General features: G+C 34.1%; 1 protein-coding gene across 1 annotated transcript in view; it reads right to left on the reverse strand.

Moving 5' to 3' along the window:
- Gfrl (Glial cell line-derived neurotrophic family receptor-like) overlaps positions 1 to 22702 on the reverse strand; it is a 344955-nt gene that overhangs the window by 26135 nt on the left and 296118 nt on the right. The window contains exon 10 of the mRNA XM_089102448.1: positions 1711 to 1916. Coding sequence (XP_088958574.1) covers positions 1711 to 1916 — 206 coding nt within the window. The remainder of the gene's footprint in view (positions 1 to 1710; positions 1917 to 22702) is intronic.

The following is a 22702-nucleotide window of genomic DNA, read 5'->3' on the forward strand; positions in this document are numbered from 1 at the left end:
GATTTGAGCGCTTTCTGTGATTGTATTCATTATAATTATTGTATTAATTTCGATCAATTTGAAATCAAGTTTTGAAACGGTTCATGAACTAAGATTTTGATTCAACAGTAATTTATAACTGATATACGCGAAAGAACCATCCTAAGAAAATGTTCCATGGACTGCAAATTAACGGAAATAGAATAAGAAAATAAATCTATAACAGAGGAATCACTTAGCTCTTTTATTTCTGGCTCTTCAAATTCTTATTTATGTCACTTCGACATGACCTTTTGCTAAGTTTAGTGTAGGGAAGATGTCATTCTTACAGCCTGGATGCACATTATGTCTTTTGCATGGACTCAACATCGCTCTCAAAATTCGCTGAAAGTTCAAACTTAATGCCCTATCAGTTCCTGAAAGATTTCAGATGCGTTCTTTTGACAAAATCGATGCAAATAGCGTCCTTCGGTTTATTTGAATATCACCTCCAATATTCTCTGAAAAGTTTGACTGTATGCCCTTCCTGTCCCTGAGATATACCAGACACCATGAGGCTTAAATGAAGGTTACCTAAGTACCATTAGCCGTTCCTGAGAGAATACAACCATGCCACTTTGACAGTTGGGATGCACATAATGTCTTTTGATTAAGTTCAATGTGCCCCTCAAAATTCTCTTAAAGTTTTAACTTAACACCCTTAACAACTCCTGAGTTATTGCAGACATGTGATTTTGACAACATGGATGCACATGGTGTCCTTTGTTTTAGTTCAACATCTCAATCGATATTTCCTTTTGGCTTAATACCCTCAGCAGTTCCTGAGACATTGCTTATACGCCCTTTGACAACCTCTAGGCAAATGGTGTGTTTTGACTTAGTTCGACATCCTCCTCAACATTCCTTAGTGCCCTTAGCATTTTTCGATATCCAGGATCAAATATACCCCATTATTAATAACAGACCTATATGCAAACAATATGCAATTTACATAACTTGCAGCCTTTGTTCTAGGAGCTGTATGGGGTCATACATTCCTGGAGGCATAGTTATTTGATCTTCCGACTATTTGAACAAAATGGCTTCTTAAAATTTTTGATCAGATGTCTTTTGGGAAAGGATGGCTAAACAGGGTGTGGTGGGGGGGGGGGGGCTGGTTTTCCTCCGATCACTTTAGACTCTTATAAAGAGCAAAAGAACTTTCAATTTTCAATCAAATAGCTCCACTCCAACGTTACTACGGCAACCCCTTCCACGTGAAGTTGCTGTGAGGGAAAAAATAATAAATAATATTTTGAAGGTTGACGGCTCTCCAGTATAGGTAACGCTAGAGCATTGCCTATGATAAAGCGACAAGGCAATTAAAGTCCAGGCAATATATAGCTGAAAAGGATATACAGGGCATTTGTCCCGCTCCCATTGGAAGGCTAAAATAAACTTAAATAAACAAGTTTTGTTGCATTTAGGATTTGTTCTAGAAACCAAAAAAAAGGATTTACCTTAATTATTTTCCTTACCTTAGAGAAATAATTGCTGGGTTAAACCCCCTCCCCCAGCCAGGAGGAATATTCCCTCGAGCTTCTATAATTCAAGCAGTAAATTTTCTGATGAAAAATAATTACAAAAGTCAGAAATAGATTTTCAGCCTTCCAAGGAAGATTAGTGTCCATACTTGTGTTACGCTCCAGTAACATGCAAATTATTTTATTACAATTATATTCTGACACTTACTAACGCACGGATTAATCCAAAGCAGCCTCTGCCATCCAACGCAACTGTACAGAGTTCCAAAATCATGTGACCGGCAAGCACATGAGGTCCGTAGTTCAGTTCCGAGAATTCCAATCACCGCTCTTCGACAACCTTCTGTTGGTCCATCACATGTCTTGGTTGATACGTCTACTGCACAGTACTGCTCAAACATCTCCAGCTTTGGCCTGGAAAAATAAAAGAAGTTTCTCAAGGCAAAGTTCAGGTGACCACAAATTTTGTTTGTAATATTAAAAATAGAATAATGTGGCTAAATCTTATAACTGTTTTCTATAAATCCTCATTGTGACCCTTGTTTCAGCTTTCTAAGCTAAGTTTAAATATCCTTAAACTACAGTTTTTCTGTAACAGTTTTTGAAATATATTTCACAAGAAAAAAATTAAAAAAGCTGTAAAATAAATGACTACAAAATTGCTATTCGTCGACAAATTCTGGTTATATATTTGAACTTATGATACAAAGTTGCAACGGAACCGTATTAAAATTTTCTGTTGAACCTGAAATTTTACAATTAATTTCAAATTGATATTATTAATTGTTATTAATTTTAGTTTCGATAAATCATATAGTAAACCCCTCTACCCCTCGTTCTTTACGCTGAAGTTTTTTATGACCCCTCAATCACAAAGGTCGTTAATTAGAATAAATAGCTTTGATGAAAGTGCAAAAAAAACTTTAGCGTAAAGAGCGAGGCAATGAGTAGGGGGCGAACCCAATCATATACGTATTAATTTCTGTTCGTTTTAAATTTTGATGCTGCTCCTTACTTTCAGTTAAAAAATTGTTTTTTTTTATTATTTAATTTCTGATCTTTTTTTAAATAATGATGGGAAATCCAACACCGCCTTCATGGCAATGTCCCTTCCCCCATGAAAACTTCCTACATGGAAAGATCCTCCCACGTAACAACCGACCCCCCCCCAACTACCAAAAAAGTCCCCACTGAAAACTTCTGTATACTTCCCAATAACCAATACTATATGTAAACATTGGGCAAAGTTCATAACTTGCAGACCTTTCCCTGGGGACTGTGGGGGGATTAAGTCATCCTCAAAGACATAGTTATTGTATTTTCGACCATGCTGAAGAATATGGCTATCTCAAAATTTTAATCGGGTGACTTCGGAAAAAAATGAGCGTGGGAGGGGGCCTAGTTGCCCTCCTTTTTTTGGTCCTTTAAAAAGCACACTAGAACTTTCAATTTCCGTTTGAATGAGCCCTCCCACGATATTCTTGGACCACTGGTTCGATACGATCACCCCTGGGGAAAAAAAATAAAATAAACACGCATCCGTGATCTTTCTTCTTGCAAAAAGTAGAAAATTCCACATTTTTGGTAGATAGGAACTTAAAACTTCTGCAGTGGGGTTCTCTGATATGCTGAATCTGATAGTGTGATTTTTTATTAAAGTTTTACGACGTTTAGAGGGTATTTCCCACTTTTTTCGAAAATGTGGCAAATTTTCTAAGGCGCCTAACTTTTGACGGGTATAACTAAACTTGGTGCAACTTATAAATTTGAAATCAGCACACAAATCTAATTCTTTTGATGTATCTTTTGGTATCAAAATTCCGTTTTTTAGAGTTTCGGTTACTATTGAGCCGGGTCGCTCCTTACTCTCTTTTGATAGTACTAAAGAACTTTCAACAGAGAACTTTCAAAACTTTAGATATCTATTTTGAAAGTACTAAAGAACTTTAGCGTAAAGAGTGGGGATTTTTCTTCATGGACAATCCCCTTCTTCCATACAAAATCCCTCCATGGAAAGATGTTCCCACGTAAATTCCTCCCCCGACCCCCTCCCCCATCAGAAAAATGTCTGCCCGGAAAACGTCTGTATACTTCCCAATAACGAAAACTATATGTAAACAATGGGCAAAGTTCATAACTTACAGCCCTTCCCCCGGAGACTGTGGGGGATTAAGTCATCCTCAAAGACATAGTTATTAGATATTTCGACTATGCTGAACAAAATGGGTTTCTAAAAATTTGGATCGTGTAACTTTGGGAAAATTGAGCATTGAATGGGGCCTAGTTGCCCTTCAGTTTTTTGGTCACTTAAACAGGGCACTAGAACTTTTAATTGTCGTTCAAATGAGCCCTACCACGATATCCTAGGACCAACGGGTCGATACGATCGCCCCTGAGAAAAAAAAAATTAATAAAACAAGAAAACAACAACAAATAAACACGCAAAAGTGATCTTTCTTCTGGCAAAAATACAAAATTCCACATTTTTGTAGATAGGAGCTTGAAACTGCTAGAGTAGGGTTCTTTGACATGCTGAATCTGATGGTGCGATTTTCATAAAGATTCTATGCCTTTTATGGGTTGTTTAACCTCTTTTTTCGAAAATCTGGCAAATTTTCTCAGGTATGTAACTTTTGATGGATAGGCCTTGATGAAGCTTTATTATTTGAAATCAGCATAAAAATCTGCTTCTTTTGATGTATATATTAGTATCAAAGTCCTGTTTTTTAGAGTTTCGGTTACTATTGAGCCGGGTCACTCCTTACAGTTTGACCACGAATTGTTTGATGGTCAAATCTGAAATTTCCAAACTTACTTTTTAAATGCCAAAATCATTTGCTGAACTGCATTCACAGGGGGTTTCCGCAGTGTTACGTACGTCCAATCATATTTTAATTGCTCTAATCTGCATTAACCTGCTGATCGTTCCCGTGAGAACAGCTTAGCGACACTTTCCCTCAAAAGTGTGAAAATGTCAAATACAACCTTTAAGCGTAACAGCGAGAACATATTCCAACAATCTTCTTAGATTTTGTTCTAGGTGGCTGTTCATCTACTTAAATCACCACCTGACACCTATTTAGGTAGTAAATTAATGCAAAGAGTCGTATAGGCTAGTTGCATGACACATTTGGCATTTCTAAGGGATTGAAAATAAATTTTTGACATCAAGACACAGAAACATATCCAAACTCCACGAATTCTGATTATTACTACCATTAAGCAATACTTGGCTCATTTAAAACCTCCCACAATATTCAGTCCAGACCTTCCGTTTCAGGAATGATCCACATTTTTACCTTTAAATTAAATAAAAAAAAACAATTTTTTTTTAACTGAAAGTAAGGAACGACGTTAAAACATAAAACGAACAGAAATTATTCCGTATATGAAAGGAGAGGTCCCCTCCTCAACGCCTCGCTCTTTACGCTAATGATTTTTATTGCTTAAAAGAAATAAGAGTTGTGAAAAAGAGTCTAACTTTAGCGTAAAGAGTAAGGCGTTGAGGAGGGGACAGCCCCTTTCATATACAGGATAATTTTTGTTCGTTTTAAGTTTTGACGCCGTTCCTTCCTTTAAGTCAAAGATAACTTGTTTTTTTTATTTAGTTTTTGAACGTTTTTTAATTAATGCAGGTTTTGATTTTGGCTCACCGTACATTAATAATTATAACAAAATTTACATATTAATTTTACTTTTATTTGGTTAAATGGCTTCCTCGAAACTTGTTTAATTTTATTAACGAATGCTTTTATTAGTAATAAATATACGTAACTTACGAATTAACTTACGTAACGAACTTCTATATTCATACATATTTAATACATATATTAGGGGGCTCGCCCCCTAGTCAATACCTCGCTGTTTAAGCTAAAGTTAGAATTTTGTTCCAATTCTTTAAAAATGACCTCTTAATCACAAAGGCCGTTATTTAGAATAAATAGCTTTTATGAAAGTACTAAAAAATCTATAGCTTAAAGAGCGAGGTATTGACTAGGGGGTGAACCCAATCATACACGTAATATTTTCTGTTCGTTTTGAGTTTTGATGTTACTCCTTATTTTCAGTTGGAAAACTTGTATCTTTTATATTTAATTTCTGGTCTTTTTTTAAATAATGCTGGGAAATCCGTCGCCCCCTTCATAGCAATGTCCCTTTCCCCATGAAAACTTCCTTCGTGGAAAGATCTTCCCACATAACCCCCGACCCACTCAACCCCCCTACTACCAGAAAAAATCCCCCATGAAAACGTCTGTATACTTCCTAATAACCAATACTGTATGTTAACATTGGATAAAGTTCATAACTTTCAGCCCTCCACCCGGGGACTTCGGGGGATTAAGTCATCCTAAAGGACATATTTATCATATTTTCAACCATGCTGAACGAAATAGCCATCTCAAAATTTTAATCTGGTGACTCTGAGCAAAAATGAGCGTGAGAGGCCTAGTTACCCTCCATTTTTTTGGGTCACTTAAAAAGGGCACAAGAACTTTTAATGTTTGTTCGGATGAGCCCTCCCACGATATTCTAGGACCACTTGATCGATACGATCACCCCTGGGAAAAAAACAAACAAATAAACACGCATCCGTGATCTTTCTTCTGGCAAAAAATGCAAAATTCCACATTTTTGTAGATAGGAGCTTGAAACGTCTACAGTAGATTTCTCTGATACGTTGAATATGATGGTATGATTTTCATTTAGCTTTTAGAACTTTTAGGGGGTCTTTCTCCCTATTTCGAAATCAGCCAAATATTGGTATCAAAAATCCGTTTTCTAGAGTTTCGGTTACCATTGAGCCGGGTCGCTCCTTACTTACAGTTCGTTACCACGAACTGTTTGATAACTCTACCACACTTAGTAAATTTAAAGCAGATATGCAATTCCTAGAAAGTTGATTCTTACTTTCAGTCGAAAATATTGGCCGGCATAGTTTATGGTTTTGGCTACAACCGAAACGGTAGAAAATGTCAATTAAAAAACGGAACAGAAACAGAGAATAAATGTAAATTCTTTTCTTTTTTTTCGTTTTTTGCCGAAAAAAAGAAATTACATTTTTGTAATAAAAAAAACGGCCGTTTTAGCAGATATTTCCATGTTATTCCAGTTGTTTAGGTTTATGAGAGTTCAATGTTGGTAATTAGATTAATAAAAAAGACCAAAAATACAAAAAGACCAAATATGCAAAAATTACCAAATATTAAAAAAGACCAAATATTCAAAAACACCACATAATTTAAAATTTGTCACTTAAAATCGTTTGAAGTTCAAGTGACTTTGCCGTCATTCGTGACCACTACTTTCGTGTAAAGTACCAGCAATACTAAATGGGCTCTTACTGGGTATATAAGTTGCAGGAACTATGAGACTGGGTATATAAGTTGCAGGAACTATGAGACTGGGCATATAAGTTGCAGGAACTATGAGATGCATGTATAAATTTCACTTCACTCTGGGTAAGTGCAAAAAAAGTTAATCAAATAATTTTAGTCGATCAGAATTATTTTTTCTTGATTTTTGTCTCTCGTTCAAGAAGCCCAGAACTCTCTCCTCGTATGCCGTGATAATATTTGCTGCTACGCGGGCAGTGCTTGCACTTTTAGCATTTTGACTTGAGGAGTTCATCCAAAGCCTATTTGTGTCAAGAAACTTAGAAAACAAGCTGTCTTCTTCATCTGTAGTTGGGGACGCATTTTGGTAAGTCCCTGCGTTGGTAGGAGCGACCTCAATTGGGAAAGATGCGGAGTTCAACCGGCCTCGAGTGAGTGCTTCTGTACTTCTCTGCTCGGAAATGAACTGCTTGAGAAGTGAGGAGAAGGACTGAAGCGGTGAATATCTTTCTATATCGCTCATATTTCGTAAATTGTAGGGTTAAAAAGCCAGCTCTTGTGAAAAGTAGTATATCAAACTTAGGAGTGGTCAAACAATACCTACTATGCTGAAAATCTAATAACTCCTTCAGGCCATTGACTAACTCAGCCACAGTACCAGTATCCGGAGTCCGAAAAAACAACTGAAGTGCTTTAATTATCAGCACAACTTTGTTTTCCGATATATAATTATGCTCAATAGTTATCACTGTTTGCCTATTTGAACTGGCGAATAACCTCAATGACAGCTTCTACGATGAGCTACACATTACTGTGAAGTTCGAGCTCTCTGACTTGAACATGCCGGAGGTTTCCGTTGAAGAAGTCATTCAGCAGCATTTTCCAGGCACAATTTATTTCTATCTTGATATGGGAGTTGTTCCACTGAACATGCGTGTTATTTGTGATGAATGGATTAAGATTATTGGTCTTGCAGATAGCTTCAAAAAGGTCATGGGATTTGGAAGACACTTTCAGGTTTCTAACCAGCTGTCGTATTTTTTTTTATCAGTACTGCTCCCAGCGTCAATACTTTACTAGAGGGACCTCTTTGTCTCGGTACGGTTCACTCAGCAACCAGGGATAATAGAAGAAAGTGACTAAGGCATCGAGATTAAGTTTTCAATTTAATTCAATCTTTTTAATTATTTGGGATTTAGCATATGTTGATGATCAGAAAGCCCCTTTGTCAATCTTTGCATGAATAAAAACGAGAACTGTACAGGAATTCATGCATAGGATAAATGTTTTTTTATCTCATCCAGTCAATCAGAATGACGTTATTATGACTAAGTCTATCGTTGGCTAAATCTCAGTTGTTGCAAAATAGCTACAATGACCATAATGATACTGTTGGTATTTAGCCAATTTCATCTGAAAAGCTAAGTCTATAAAAATCTTAAATTGAATCCAAATAAATTTATATTGTTGGACTCGATAATGTAATATAATAATAGCTGCCCAAGTAAATTGTTGGTTTGACACTTTAGCCAACCAAAGTTATATTTTAGTTACATTATTACTTTGTATCTTAGTTGATATATTATATATATAAGTTATATTTTTTAAGCCCGCTTTTGGTTATTCCCCCTATCAAGTTCGGTTTGTGAAAAGAGTTTTAGGCACGTTCTTAACGTATGTTGAGGGACGGTACCTCCTTTACTCTCGATAAAGGAGGACATTTATAAAGGAGGACATTTATCTCGATAAAGGACATTTATACTCCCGTAGTATATACTTATATCTCCGTCCCCCCTTAAGTATATAATACCTATATTTGAAGAAATTTGAAAAACTAACACCTTATTGAGAAAACAAACCAAGTACGAAAAGTTAAAAGTTTCTCTTAGCAGCAGAAAAGTTCCTAACTGGCCTATAGAAAACAAAAGACTAATTTATAAGCCTCTTAATAGTCTTTCACCGGTCAAAAGTTCTCTAAAAATATCAAGCCAGCTCAGTTTTGAGTAAAGCACTAATTTTCCTATTTTTTTCCCCTAATTTTTTTAGTTTTGACCTAAAGCACTAATTCTACGAATACAGGGAAATATAACCTATAAGTTTATTTGAACCAGTTTTGCAGGTATACGTTGCATATAATGCAAAGCAATAATTTTTTTTTCGTTTGTAAGTTTCAAATTTACTCTTTATTTCCATCAGTAAAACTTTGCGTTTTTAAGATTATTTTTGTTCTCTTTAAATTATTTTTTGATTTTTGGCCATGAAGGTTTCGGGGTACATTGTTTATGCTTTCAAGTCTATCCTCTCCAAATTTGACTCTGGATGACATTATCAAGAAAATTTCTACTCAGCACATAAATGTAAGCATTAACTATAAAATGTTCTCATATACAGCTTTCTACGATGTTTTGGTGCCCCTCTAGTGATGGAGAAATAATAAAATCAGTTACTTCTGCGTTTCAAGTCTTAAAAATAGTTCACATTTGAGCACTCATTTTCTGGAAGCCATTGAATTGACATACTTAGATTAACTTCTTATATCTACTTTTAAATGCATTTAGGTAATTCAACAGACAGAATTAAAGGGCCAAGATAAATGGATAATTAGGGGTATCAGACCCTGAGTTTTTAGCATCACGAATTTTTCATAAAAAATAATTTGAGGAGTATTGTTCACTTTACTGTATTTTCCCCTTTTACCACCTTCATCTTTATCGATTCCATATTACTTTATTTTGATGTTATTTGATTTTAACTTCTAGATTTACTTTTTAACCCTAAGTCGAATCATTTGACACTTCAACTAAAAGGTATAACTGCATCATATACCGAAATTCATCTAGTTAAATCTTTTAGAGAAGTTCCAGGAAGTATTCGTAAATTCTTTTATCGAAAGCTTAACAGATATACTGAAGAACAATATTCAGCAAATTTTCCTTTCCTGGACTAATTTTATTTCAAACAGTTTGTGGTAACGAACTGTAAGTAATGAGCGACCCGGCTCAAGTTTTTTATTGTTTAAAAAAAAAGTTGTGAGAAAGAGTCTAACTTTAGTGTAAAGAGCGAGGCGTTGATTAGGGGACAGCCCCTTTCATATACGAAATAATTTCTGTTCGTTTTAAGTTTTAATTTCGCTCCTTACTTTAGTTAAAAAAACTTGTTTTTTTTTATTTAATCTCTGGAAAGATACGACATGGGTATGCAGCGAATTTTTATGGAGACAGTTAGTCCTGCAAGAAGAGTCGAGACTATTTAAATGGTGTTTGCCTAATGAAATGTGATTAATTTTAGATAACTGGATTTGATATAAGTTTTCATATTTTTTATATATCTGCATTATTTTGACAACTTTCATAACAAATCCTGAAAACTAAAAGGATGAAAAGTATTATAAATATTTCTATATAAATCAAAGTCGTGATATCTAATATCTTTAGAGAGGAAAGTATGGTATACCTTCTTTGTGGTCAAGGGAAAGCCGCAAGCATCTAGTATGAAGGTGGACAAAGTCAAGGAAACTGACATTAGACATAAAGGCTTGAGGGATTGAAATTCAGGTGCATCAATAAAATAAATAGGCATGTTGTATGGCATTTTTATCTAGAATGAGTTCTATATAATATTTAGGCAGACTTAGTTGGCAGAGTTGATGTTGTGCAGAGAAAATATTCTTCTCTTAGAAAACATTCAACTATAGCTTTTTTCAAGCAGCAGTGCTTTAACACTGTCAAAACTCAATTTAAACTCATTTTTTCTGAGTTAAAACCTAATATTTGCTTCATTAACATTTTAAGATAAGATGGAAGAACTGACACATCCAGTCATCAAAAGTTAGCTGAATATCGAAAAACAATATTCAGGTGAACTTCTTTTTCCTGAATCAATCCAATCCTTTCATAAAGATATAACATGAAGATTGCGCTATCTTTATTTTTTTTATAGAGAAAGCTGGTCATGCAAGGGCCATAAAATTCATACTTTAGTTTTTAAGGTTGACTAAGCTCTTCATTCAACTTGTCACGATAGACACTGAAAATGACAAAGATAAGAAGTTTCTACTTAAAGAGACTGTAAAAACCAAAATTGTGACCAGCTATTTCAACGGTTGAAAGGTAAAAGAACGTATGTGCAGTAAATTTATTCAGCTCTATGACACTTATAAAAAATGTAAAATTTAAATTGAGTTCTTCAAAGTAACCAAGAAATACTGAAATTTTAGCTTAACGTTTTTGGTGCTTTAGCGAAATACTATCCCGATAGATCCCCTTGCTAGTGAAATTTATTGCAGCATTGGTTTGGCACTGCTCTTGAGTCAACTCTTCTTGATTTCCCGAAACTTGGACTGATTGCATTTGGATTCAATTCTGTTTTAATATTAAGTTTATTTAGAAACTCCCAATCCAGGTCTATCCTTTGAAGTGAATCTTCCTTCTTCAAATTTCTCCTGATATTAAATATTTTTCAGGGACTTACATCCTAACTGAAGTGCTTAGGCCAAGAGAGCTGCTTTTGTTTCTTAATAATTTTGTATTCCTTGAAAACGATTCCATAATTATAAGCCCCTTTTAGTTCCCAAAGTTAAATCTACTATTTTTTTTCTTCTTCTAATCATATTATATTATGTGTATTGCAATTAAGAGAAAGCAGTTATTGTGAGTGGGGGTTGAGTTTGTCTACTTAAGCTCTAAGTTTTAAAGTATCACAAACAGTTCATCATATATTTGCTCTTGCACAGGAAATCGAAACCTTAGATTGGAACAATTAGCCACGCGGCTTAGTTTTTTTTATTTATCTCTAATAAAAAAGGCAAATCTTTTAAATCAAAAGCATTTTTTTTTAAATTGCAAGAAAGAAGTATTTGCTCCTAATCTTTTAGAATAGACGCTCAATTTGATATTGAAAACGAAAAGAAATTAAAGGATATACTAAGTATCATGGCTTTAAATTATGCCATAACAAAAAAAAAACAGAGACGTTTCTATTTAATATTTTTATTTATATTATTTTAGTTTTAGATTCAAGTTTTTTTTTCTATGCTGAAAACACCTTGTTATATTCGGGCAAAATGTTCAGTTGATTTTTTTTCTCTTCGGTTCCTTTCATTGGCTATAGACCCGTTTCTCGCTTCCAGGCTCATTTCTTTGTTTTGTTATGCCGTTTGATGTTTATACTAATTATCTTTAAAAAATATTTATCTATGTATTTATAGTTGCAGTAGTAGCTTGAGAATTTCAACAAATGTCTGAATACTCCTTAAAGAGAACTTTATATCAAAATAAATAGATATATTCCTGGAATTACCGGCATTGAATACCCCAAAATGAATGTTAACGCCACCTTATCTTTAAAACAAGGAAAATGGCTTTTGAATGAACAGCAGTGATGTGTGTCTCTTTTTGCCAGCGCAAGCAGGTACTGGAAGACTAAAGAGGGAATGTCGAAGGGCCTAGAATGTCGAAGAGGACTCGAAAAGACGTGGGCTCAGTGAAATTGCAGATAGAGGATAGAAAGTTAATCAAATGAGATTTTATGGCAGGTCCCGGGTAAAAGATTTCTTGATTCCCAGTAAGTGCATAAGCAAGCAAGCCTAAGGACTTATGACTTTCACCGAATAGAAGATCTATTAATAGTGAGAGCTTTCACGCACTTTAATGCTGAAAATTTTCATTAATTCCACGGAAATAAAATCACAATGTCTTTTTTGAAATTATGGCTGGCATGAATTTGTCCTAATATGGATTAGTCTAGTTGTCCTAAATATGGATCAGTCCTACATATCATTTCTTTGTCCTACTTATGTCTTTTATTTTAACCAACATTTTAATCAGTAGTTCTCCTGTTTTTAATCATGGTATGTTATACGTGACATTTTCTCGTGTTAAAAATCAACGTAGCTTAAAAGTTCGGCTAATCCCTGAAAACGAACGACGAACAAATAATGAAGTACGGAAGAAGCCCTGACAACTGCCAAATAAACGTCGTAGTGTTAGAGTTATAATTCTTTTTTTTAAATCAATTATACAATTAATAATTATAATATATATTAAAATCATTGATATTTCAGGTCACAAGAACGATCTAAATACGTCAAGACTTTAAGGAAAAAGGCGTATTTTTCCCAGGGTGGTTGTAATGAACCTGTGGTGACGTTATGACATCAAGAAGAGGTGACGTCATGGCATCGAGAAAAAGCTCAAATTGTCTGCGGTTAGAAGACAAGCGACAACGAGAATCTACATATAGAAGCGTGCCGAGTGCCGGGGCCGGCATATTTGTAAAGAGATATATATATATATATATATATATATATATATATATATATATATATATATATATATATATATATATATATATATATATATATATATATATATATATATATATATATATATATATATATATATATATATATATATATATATATATATATATATATACATATATATATATATATACATATACGTGTGTGTGTGTGTGTGTGTAGTGTGTGTGTGTGTGTGTGTGTGTGTGTGTGTGTGTGTGTGTGTGTGTGTGTGTGTGTGTATGTATATATATATATATATGTATATATATATATATATATGTATATATATATATATATATATATATATATATATATATATATATATATATATATATATATATATATATATATATATATATATATATATATATATATATATATATATATATATATATATATACCTTTGCATTTTTTGCACCCAAAAAATGTAAAAATAAATAAATGTGAAAATAAAGTTGAAAACTTTTAAGTCCAAAAAAATGCGGAGATGAGGAGGGTATTAGAGGATTATGGTTTTGAGGGGGGAGGTTTGAATAGGGGAGGGGAGGTTGGTCACGGGTAATGCAAGGTCAGGTGTCAGTTCCTCCAATTAGATTCGTCAAATTGTAAGAAAATCAAAATGGGGGATCAAATGGTCTTGTTATGTCAACGGCGTTAAAAAAAAAAAAAAAAATAAGCGATGATAGGTGTGCATTCAAACACATATGTAAAAAATAATTCAAGACAATTGAATAATCTATTACGTAAAGATTCAATTAGGAAACCCGGTTAAACATGTGCTTCATCTTCAAGGAGCTTACCCAACCCCTCATAAAACTATTGCTAATATACTGGTTCATGACCTTGGATGTCTGCCATAGCAGCCCGTTAGCTATGATATGTCATGTAAGAGTGCATTGCTTTTTTCTATCCTTGAAAAATTGCCTGGGCACTTCCACCTTCATACAATAGTCCAGAATAATCTGGTTAAACACATAGATGATAACCTTTACCCAGTTAGCTCAACTCATTGACCCATATATCGGCCAAGTAGGAACACATTACTCCCCAAACATGACCTTGTGGAGGACCTTGGTAAGGTGGCCCCACAGTATCCAGAAGACGCATTCTGCTCGCTATTTACACTAAAGTCTACCTTTTTGTCACAACTTTATAAGAAAAACTGCTCAAACAGTAAGACCCTTGAATATGAATGTTAAGTACTTTTAAAGAGCCTTGTTACTTTAGCGTACAGAGTGAGGGTTGAGGAAGGGGCAGCCCCGGACATATATTGGATAATTTTTGTTCATTGTAAGTTTTAATGTTCCTCCTGTTTTAACTTTCAGTTAAAAAAAACCTTGGTTTTACTTTATCTTGAGTAAAGGATAAATGATAGGCTACTCATGTACTGAAGGGTATTTAGTGGGTTCAAAGGTACTTGTGTGCTAGTCAAAATGTATGTGTTTATTTTAAGCTTTTAAAACACTCATCGCTTTTTGATAGAAAACTTCTTTGGCTTTATATAATTAATATTTTAACAATAAAATTGTTAAACTTCAGCACTACAAAATTTACCGTGCATAACCAATACAATTTAATAACACTGTTTTCCACTAAAATGCATCTCTTCAAAATCTTTTGTATTAAGCGGCCAATCATATTAGACAGTATTTACATCTTTCTATTAATTTAAGAAGTACAGTACTTCCATGAAAAGACAAAGTAAAATATAAATTTTCTTTCTCTCTCCACACAAAAGGGATCTGTAAATTATATAAAAGCTGTCAAAAAACGGTACTACTTTAGATCAAAGGTGAAAAAGTAAGTGAATATTAACTATTCAAGAGTGAAATAAATAATAACAACAGGGTTGTCAGTCTTGACAATTTATTGCTCGTTTTGTTTTCTAATTTTTCTCGCTGAAATGTTTATTCTTTTGTTATTTATGGCGATTTAGTTAGTATCTTTATATTTTTAGTAATTGTTTAAGCAATAAGGAAGGCTATTGGTCTGTTGTACAAATAATATTGATGAATACTTTGATATAGGATCACCGCTGTGAATGAACTACCGAAAGGCAACGAAGAAGCTGAATCATAACTGCATAGCTACAACACCTTTGATATAATGACTCACCAGAACTCTGCAATTAGGAATAGCCTGTCAATTAAGCATATTTTAAAAATTTACAAGAAAAGGATGTTTATCTGACTAATAATTGGATGTCATGCAATATCCAACAGTGATTTTTCTCTAATGAATATATTTCTCGGACAATCTACCAATTGGCCCTATATAGGGCAAGTCACAGGTAGTATCACCGATCCAAGCCAAGGAAACCCACGTCCTCCATTTCATGAGCTATGTCAACTAATTCAACTGTTTTCAAAGACAATACAGCAAACATGCAGACACATGGCATGATTGGATCATGGTTAGTCCCTGCTGCAACTTAGTAAAGAGTTACCCTCAGCTCATAATAGCCTAAAACTAGAAGCCGGGCTTTTGAGACGACTGTTTAGTGACAATTATTTCCCAAGTAACATAATTTTGGAAATAATAATTTTCATCGAGATTCAATTGAAAAGTAATTTATAACTACCAAAAGAAATTTTTCAAAAATTTATGATAAAGCCTGAAACCCTAAAAAATAATATTCAGTCATTATGGAAAAATTACAGTATTCATATTGCTATTGTCGGAAATCCTTAGCCTAAAGTTAAGGGAGAGATAATGGTATTAAAAAGTTTTGACATAATAAACCCTAAAAAATGACTTTCAGTCATAATGAAAAATTACATTAATTGGAAAACAAACCCTTAATTGGAAGCCAGAGGTTAAACCTTTGAGTGGCATCCTAACCTTGAGCAAAAAGGAAAATCAAATTTTTTCAAGAAAAGTGCTGATGTCCTGATCACAAATTTTCTTTAAGAGGGTGCAAAAAAAAGAAAAATAGTTTTGATGTGCATGGAGAGTACTGAAGTAAAAGGTTTTGACATAATAAACCGATTAAACGGCCAATTGCATTTGAGAGCCGAGCGGAGTGTTTTACAAACTGATTCAGTTAAAAAGTCTCTAGTTGAACTAATGATGGAGCTTAGAGCAGACCCTTGACGAAATTCCTTAAAAATTTAATAGGGTCAGACAGCTTTTGCTTACCGTGTCCGCCGACTATATATCATGCCAAAACAACATGGATGTGCGTGAGAAAGTACCGATCATGGAGAAGCATGACAAAGCAAAAAACCAATCTCAAAACCAAAAGGCACCTCATTGATTCTGAGTGCAGCCCCTTGAAGGGGCTCATTTGAACGGAAATTAAAATATCAACACCTTTCCAAAGTCACGAAAGATGTTGCACCACAAAAAAGCTCTACTATTTTCTGCCATAAAGCAACAATTTTGACCAAACAGGGCTAAATTAGAATTGACTGAAAATTATGAGATAGCCAATCAATCAGTATTATTTAAAAAAAGAAGTATTTAAAATGCAAATCGTGCATTTTAAATCTCTCCTCTTCCTCCCGGTTTCCCTACATTATGTCTCCTTTTGAGCGCTTCAGCCAATACTTCTTAACCCATGCCTCAGTCCTCTGACGTAAATTTCTCCACTCCTTCCTCCTTAAAGGGACACTGTAATTTGACGAAATTGTGCAATCTCTGTGTTTTATGTATTTTTAGGTGCAAGAACTTCACGTATTTTAATATATATGAACGGGAATGCGAGTCATGAGACTCAAATGATCCATTGTGTATAGGGTCCATAGGATGGTAAAGGTCCTTAAAGAGTAAACAAAGAAAAAAAAAAAAATCATTTTTCCGCTTAATGCTCTATCTAAATGCAATAATCATTTCCATCGCAGATATCAAACGTCAATTATAGTACAATTTTTTTTTAAATAAAACTAAGAAAAAATTCCCTTTATCGGTGCACAAGTTAAACGAATTGCTTTCGGAATATATTTTTTTTAATATTTAAAAAGATAATACTTTCAGAGATTTACAGAGTTCTCTATTTGAGCCAATTCCAGGTACTTTCATTTATGCGACTCTACAACATTCTTTAAAATGAAGGCACGTCTGGAAAGCCATTATTTAAGTAATGGACTGAACGGTAACCTTTTTCGCTGTTTTATAAACTATGTATGTCAGTTGCACTTTGACAAGTTTTCTCCACCCCCTTAATGTGTATGAGAATGTGCTTGATAAAAGACTCAAATAAACATAAAGATTTAACACATAAAAAGTAACACATAAAGAGTTAACTCTGTCTTTTTTAAGAGCTTGAGTAGGTGATTTTGAGGAAAGTTAAATTGTGCAATGAAAATACAGGTGGCGCTTGTACTGCAAGTTTTTCTATATTATACACTAAGTATGTGAAACTTATACTGCGTACACAAAATAACGTGACTAAAAAAGAGTATTTCATGAAATAGCGGTTATTTTTCATTTCCAACTTCTTAAAGAAAAATAGTGATAATGTACCACTTACGGTTCTCAATGTTGCCAATATTCAATGGAAAGGTTTGAGAGTGGTGAGAAGTAAAGCCAACATTTAATATCCTATTTTAGCGAAGACTCCCGTTGACTTTTTGGTATGTTTGTCTAATTTAGACAGAGAGCTTTTTTTAGGTTTATTGTCTATATCTAAAATAAAAAGGAGTAAAAATAGATTTTATAAAACAACTTTTTTTCTAAGGGATGTACAGAGCAAAGTTGAAACCTACAACTTAAAAAAATTATTGCATTCAGAGGCTATACAACACACTAAACCAGCACTTTTCTGAAAACTCACACAAAAAATAGCTTGTTGTCTTGGGAGTAGAAAAGTCCTTAGATATCTAACAGACATCAAAAAACTAATTTATAAGGACCTTAGTATTCTTTCACTGGCTATGATGTACTTGAGTTTCTCTAAGAAACTCAAGCAAAACTAAACGATATTTTATTCACGTAATTAAGTATTAATTATGTAATTCATTAAGTAGCATAAAAAATGACAGACTGGTTTAATGATAAAACCCACTGTGTCATTCCTTATGTTATAAATAATTTAAAGCTGAAATTTTGGAAGGGTAACTACCTCCCGGGAAGTTATGATGTCGGTAGACTCCAGGATGAGAATTTGAGAAAAACTTTCCAGGAACAGTTGAATACTAAACTTCAGAGTTTAAAATTTGATAATGTGGAAGATGGTTGGAATAGTTTTAGAAAAAAATTTGTGAAGTTGCTGAAGGTGTCTTAGGGAAGAAAGCTAGGACTGCAGCTATAAAATTAGTGAAAAAGCTTTATTTTTAATAGAAAGGAGAAAGGACTTGTACAAGAATTATCTGAGTTATAGATCATAAGAAAACAAAAAGAATGTAAAGAAAGAGGAGAAAGCATTAACATATGAACTAGGGAGTATGAAGTGGAGGCCAAAGATAAAATTGCCGATGATCTGGAAGATGCGTCTAGACGGCATAATATTAAAATATTGTACTGACATGTTAATAAATTGAGAGGGAGTAGTCAATCCGGACTTGGCTCAGTTAAGATAGGAATGGGACCACAATTAGCGATAAGGAAAAAATTAAAGAGAGATGGGCAAAACATTTGAGAATTTGCTAAGCCGAGATAGAGTTGCAGGAAAAGATATAGAGAAAAGTTTGTGATACCTTGGACGTGAAGGAATATTTGTTTTTTGAGGAAGAACTAGCGACAGTATTAAAAGGATTAGAAAATAATATGGTGGTTCTGAGGTTAGAAATAAGTTACTGAAGATTATAAATATGATTTTTGAAATAGAAGAAGTGCCTAAAGATTTTAGGAAAACCTTAATTAAGCCACTTTATAAGAAAGGTGATAAAAGTGAATGTGGTAATTATCAAGGCATTATAGTCTGGTCTCTGTAGCTAGCAAATTACTTAGTAGTATGATACTTTTTAGACTGAGAGATGCTGTAGACAAAATTTTAAGACAAGAACAGTGCGGTTTTAGAAAAAGTAGAAGATGCGTCGACCAAATTATCACTCTTAGGTTAATGATTGAGAAGTGCCTGAGTTGTCAAACACCTTTGGTCCTCAGTTTTATAGATTATGAGCAAGCGTTCGATTCTGTTGACAGAAGAGCTTTAAAAGGTTTTATCCTTGTATGGTATACCAGACAAATACATTAAACATTGCAGACAAATACATTAATAATAATAATAATTTATTTATTACCCACTATAAAAAAGAAGTGGAGTACATCAAGAACAAAAAAAAAAAAAAAAGAAAAAAAAGCGAACTCCCACACTTAAAAATTCTTTGCATAAAACGACGTAAATTATGGTGTGCAGTAAGACCTGCAGATAGTGACAGCTTTCCCGAAAACACAGTCACTTTTTCCCGTAAATCAGGGAGCCCGAATCGCGATATTAGATCCCGGTTCCGAAACCACGGAGGGAGGCACAAAAGGTACCGAGAAAATTTAAAATAATAAGTCCCAATAGATTTCAGATCTTTAGGCTTCAGAATTGGAAGAAAACCAGATAAAAAAGAATAGAATGATCGCAAAAAGAAGAACATAATTTCCCAAGCGCTTTTCTATTGTACGTCCCTCTATTTCCAACAATTTTAGAATATTCTATCTGATTTTTTTTTTTTTTTTTTGCATTAGAAACTCAAAACCGGAAGTGTTTTGAGGTTATTAGTAATGTGAAGACCAAGCCACCGAAAAGAAGAGACACAGGGAATAGAGAAAAATCCACAATTACGAGGGAAACTCACACTCGAATTAACTGAAGTATATTCGCACTTATCAACGTTCAACATAAGCCCAATCCGCCTGAACTAGTCTGAGATCCAGCTGACAGAATGTGAGAGCCTAGCCCAAGAACGACTGAGAAGGAGAACATCTTGACTGACATTGTAGAGGCCCTGTGGCCTATAACGTTTTGCATTATATTATTATTATTATTAAATTGATTAGTGCTATGCACGAGAATAACACTGCTGCGGTCAAGGTAGGAATTGAGGTTAACAGCTGGTTTTGCATTAAATCAGGAGTTAAGCAGGGTTGTGTTCTATCCCCTTTTATATGGATTATTTTGATGGACTTTGTCTTAAGGAGCACAGGAAAGGCAATGGGAGACCACGGAATCGAATGGGGATGAGAATGTCTCCTGACCTAGATTATGCTGACGATTTAAGCCTCCTAGATGAAAGTGTGAGCAAAATGAATGAACTTTTAGAGGTTTTGCGAATTCAGGATGTAGAATAGGTTTGAAAATTAATTTTAAGAAGACTAAGCCACTAAGGCTAGGAATAAGTGATGATGAAAAGGTAACGTTGGGTAATGAAAACATTGATCTGGTGGGCAGCTTCACTTACTTTGGTAGCATTATTAGTAAAGATGGTGGGAGGAGTGAAGATGTTAAAAATGTAATAGCCAAGGCTCGGGGTGTTTTTTCACAGTTAAAAAAAGTTTGGAAGAATAGGAAGATAAGTCTTCAAACCAAGATTTGAATATTAGAAGCTGCAGTGATGACAGTGGTCAAATATTGCTTTGAAGCATTGGCGCTCCGAAAAGCGGACGAAGATTTGCTAGATGGTTTGCAGAGAAATTGCTGAAGGATTGTTCTGGGTACCAGGCTGACTGACCGTAGTTCAAAAAATAGGCTGTACGAAAAATGTGGTTCAATACCACTCTCTAGGGCTATAATGAAAGAAAGGTTGAGGTGGCTAGGCCACGTTGTGCGGATGAAGGAGGACAGATTGCTGAAGATTATTCTTTTTGGCCAACCTTCTAGGGCTAAACAGAAAGCAGGTCGTCCTCGTCTGGGGTGGGGGGACGTCATAAAGAAATATTTAAAGGAAATGGAAACTTCGTGGGAGGGTGTAAAAAGGAGGTTTGAATAGATTGGGATGGTGGAGGAGCGTGCGTGGCTGTGTTGGCCTCAGGCGGCTTGGTGCTGCGGTGAGTTGTTAGTTAGTTAGTTAGTTAGTGTCATTTCTTATGTTATAAATAGCTAGTAACATAAGTGTTAAATTGATGAAATGCACTCCAGTATTACTTAAAATCAAAAACTAATAAAACATGATACAAACTCCTGAAATTCAGCTATTTCTGCCTATAGGACCGAGAATTTTAACAAAAATGCAAACCTCGGAAGCTAGTCTGTGGTCTCACCTGGATACCTTCAATATAGGTTAGGATGAAAATCTAAAATGCTTTATAACTTCATTATATATAAATTAATTACTGTCTTAAGTTTTCAGTAAATGGCTAGCTTTTAAGATTTGTAAAAATATAGAGAAATATCATGAATCAGTTTATTTGAGCTTGTTTAATATATTGTATAGACTCTGAAGCAATGATTTGTGTTTAATTTTTAGTTTTAACTTTGCTCTTTACATCCATAGTATTTTTTAATCTATTACCAACTAGAGAAAAGATCCTGGACTGGACACCTCCAGTTCGAATGGTGTTCCGATAATGGATAACTTACAGCCTGTCTGTTGGTTACTTCGATAGGAATGTCAATATACACATTTTCATGGAAAAGACTAGGTAGAAGTTTCACTAGTGGCATATTAGGCCCTAAATGCTTTGCACACTGTTGCCATAAAAGATATCATAGAACAAACAATCAGTTGCAAATTACTAGTTAATACAGAACTAATTAGCTGCAGTGTAGTTTTCCATTCATTATTTAATGATAAAATAATATTTCAAACAATTTCTGTACCCACCTAGCTCTCCACAACATTGGCCTGAGGGATCACAATTCAGGAAAAACACAGAAACTACGATGTTGAATTGCTCTTATTTGGTATGTCTGTCCCCTTTTTCTCCAATTAAATAATTGCCCTTAATTATTTAAAATCAAGCACTTGTATACCACTAATAACTCTCCACAACACTGGCCTGAAGGATCACAATTCAGGAAAAATAGGGAAACCAAGATATTGAATTGCTCTTATTTGGAATGTCTGCCCCCTCCTTTTCCAATTAGATAATTGCCTTGAATTATTTAAAATCAAGCACTTGTATATCATTAAAAACGTTGAATGGCAATATTTTAAGGTTACCTCTTTAATTACTAGGAAAAAAAAACAATTAATCAAGAAAAAGAATCAGATTAGAATTATGAATGATAAAGGTCTTATGACTAAAAAAAGTTCTAAGTTCAATTGTATAATTAAAAATAGTATTCCGTTGTTCTATGTACAGATTTTCAATAATTAAAGTCATTTAAATTGATGGCAATTGACCTCTTTGTCAACAAATCATCCATTAATTCAGGATTTTATTGGAGTACAAATATTCAGGAGAAATAGAAAATTTTCTTCAACAAATAATCCTTTTTGGCATTTACGACCCCTTCCACATTCCGAAGTAGAATGATTTCAAAACTAATTGAATTCAAAGCAGTGGCTTTGAATTCAACTATCTCCATAACAATAACAGCGAAGAATCGTCGATATTTTAAATCACCTTTTTAGTTTTATGGAATAAAAATAAATAGTAAGGGAAAAATTATGGATAAAAAATAATAAGAATTAAAAGGAATCTAGGCTTAATAGCATAAATTAAAGTTGTATTCTGTGGTATTTCGTGTACTT

This window comes from Artemia sp. Qi Xiang Cuo, chromosome 16 (assembly GCF_049724085.1).
Source record: "Artemia sp. Qi Xiang Cuo chromosome 16, ASM4972408v1, whole genome shotgun sequence".
Taxonomy (NCBI): Eukaryota; Metazoa; Arthropoda; class Branchiopoda; order Anostraca; family Artemiidae; genus Artemia; species Artemia sp. Qi Xiang Cuo.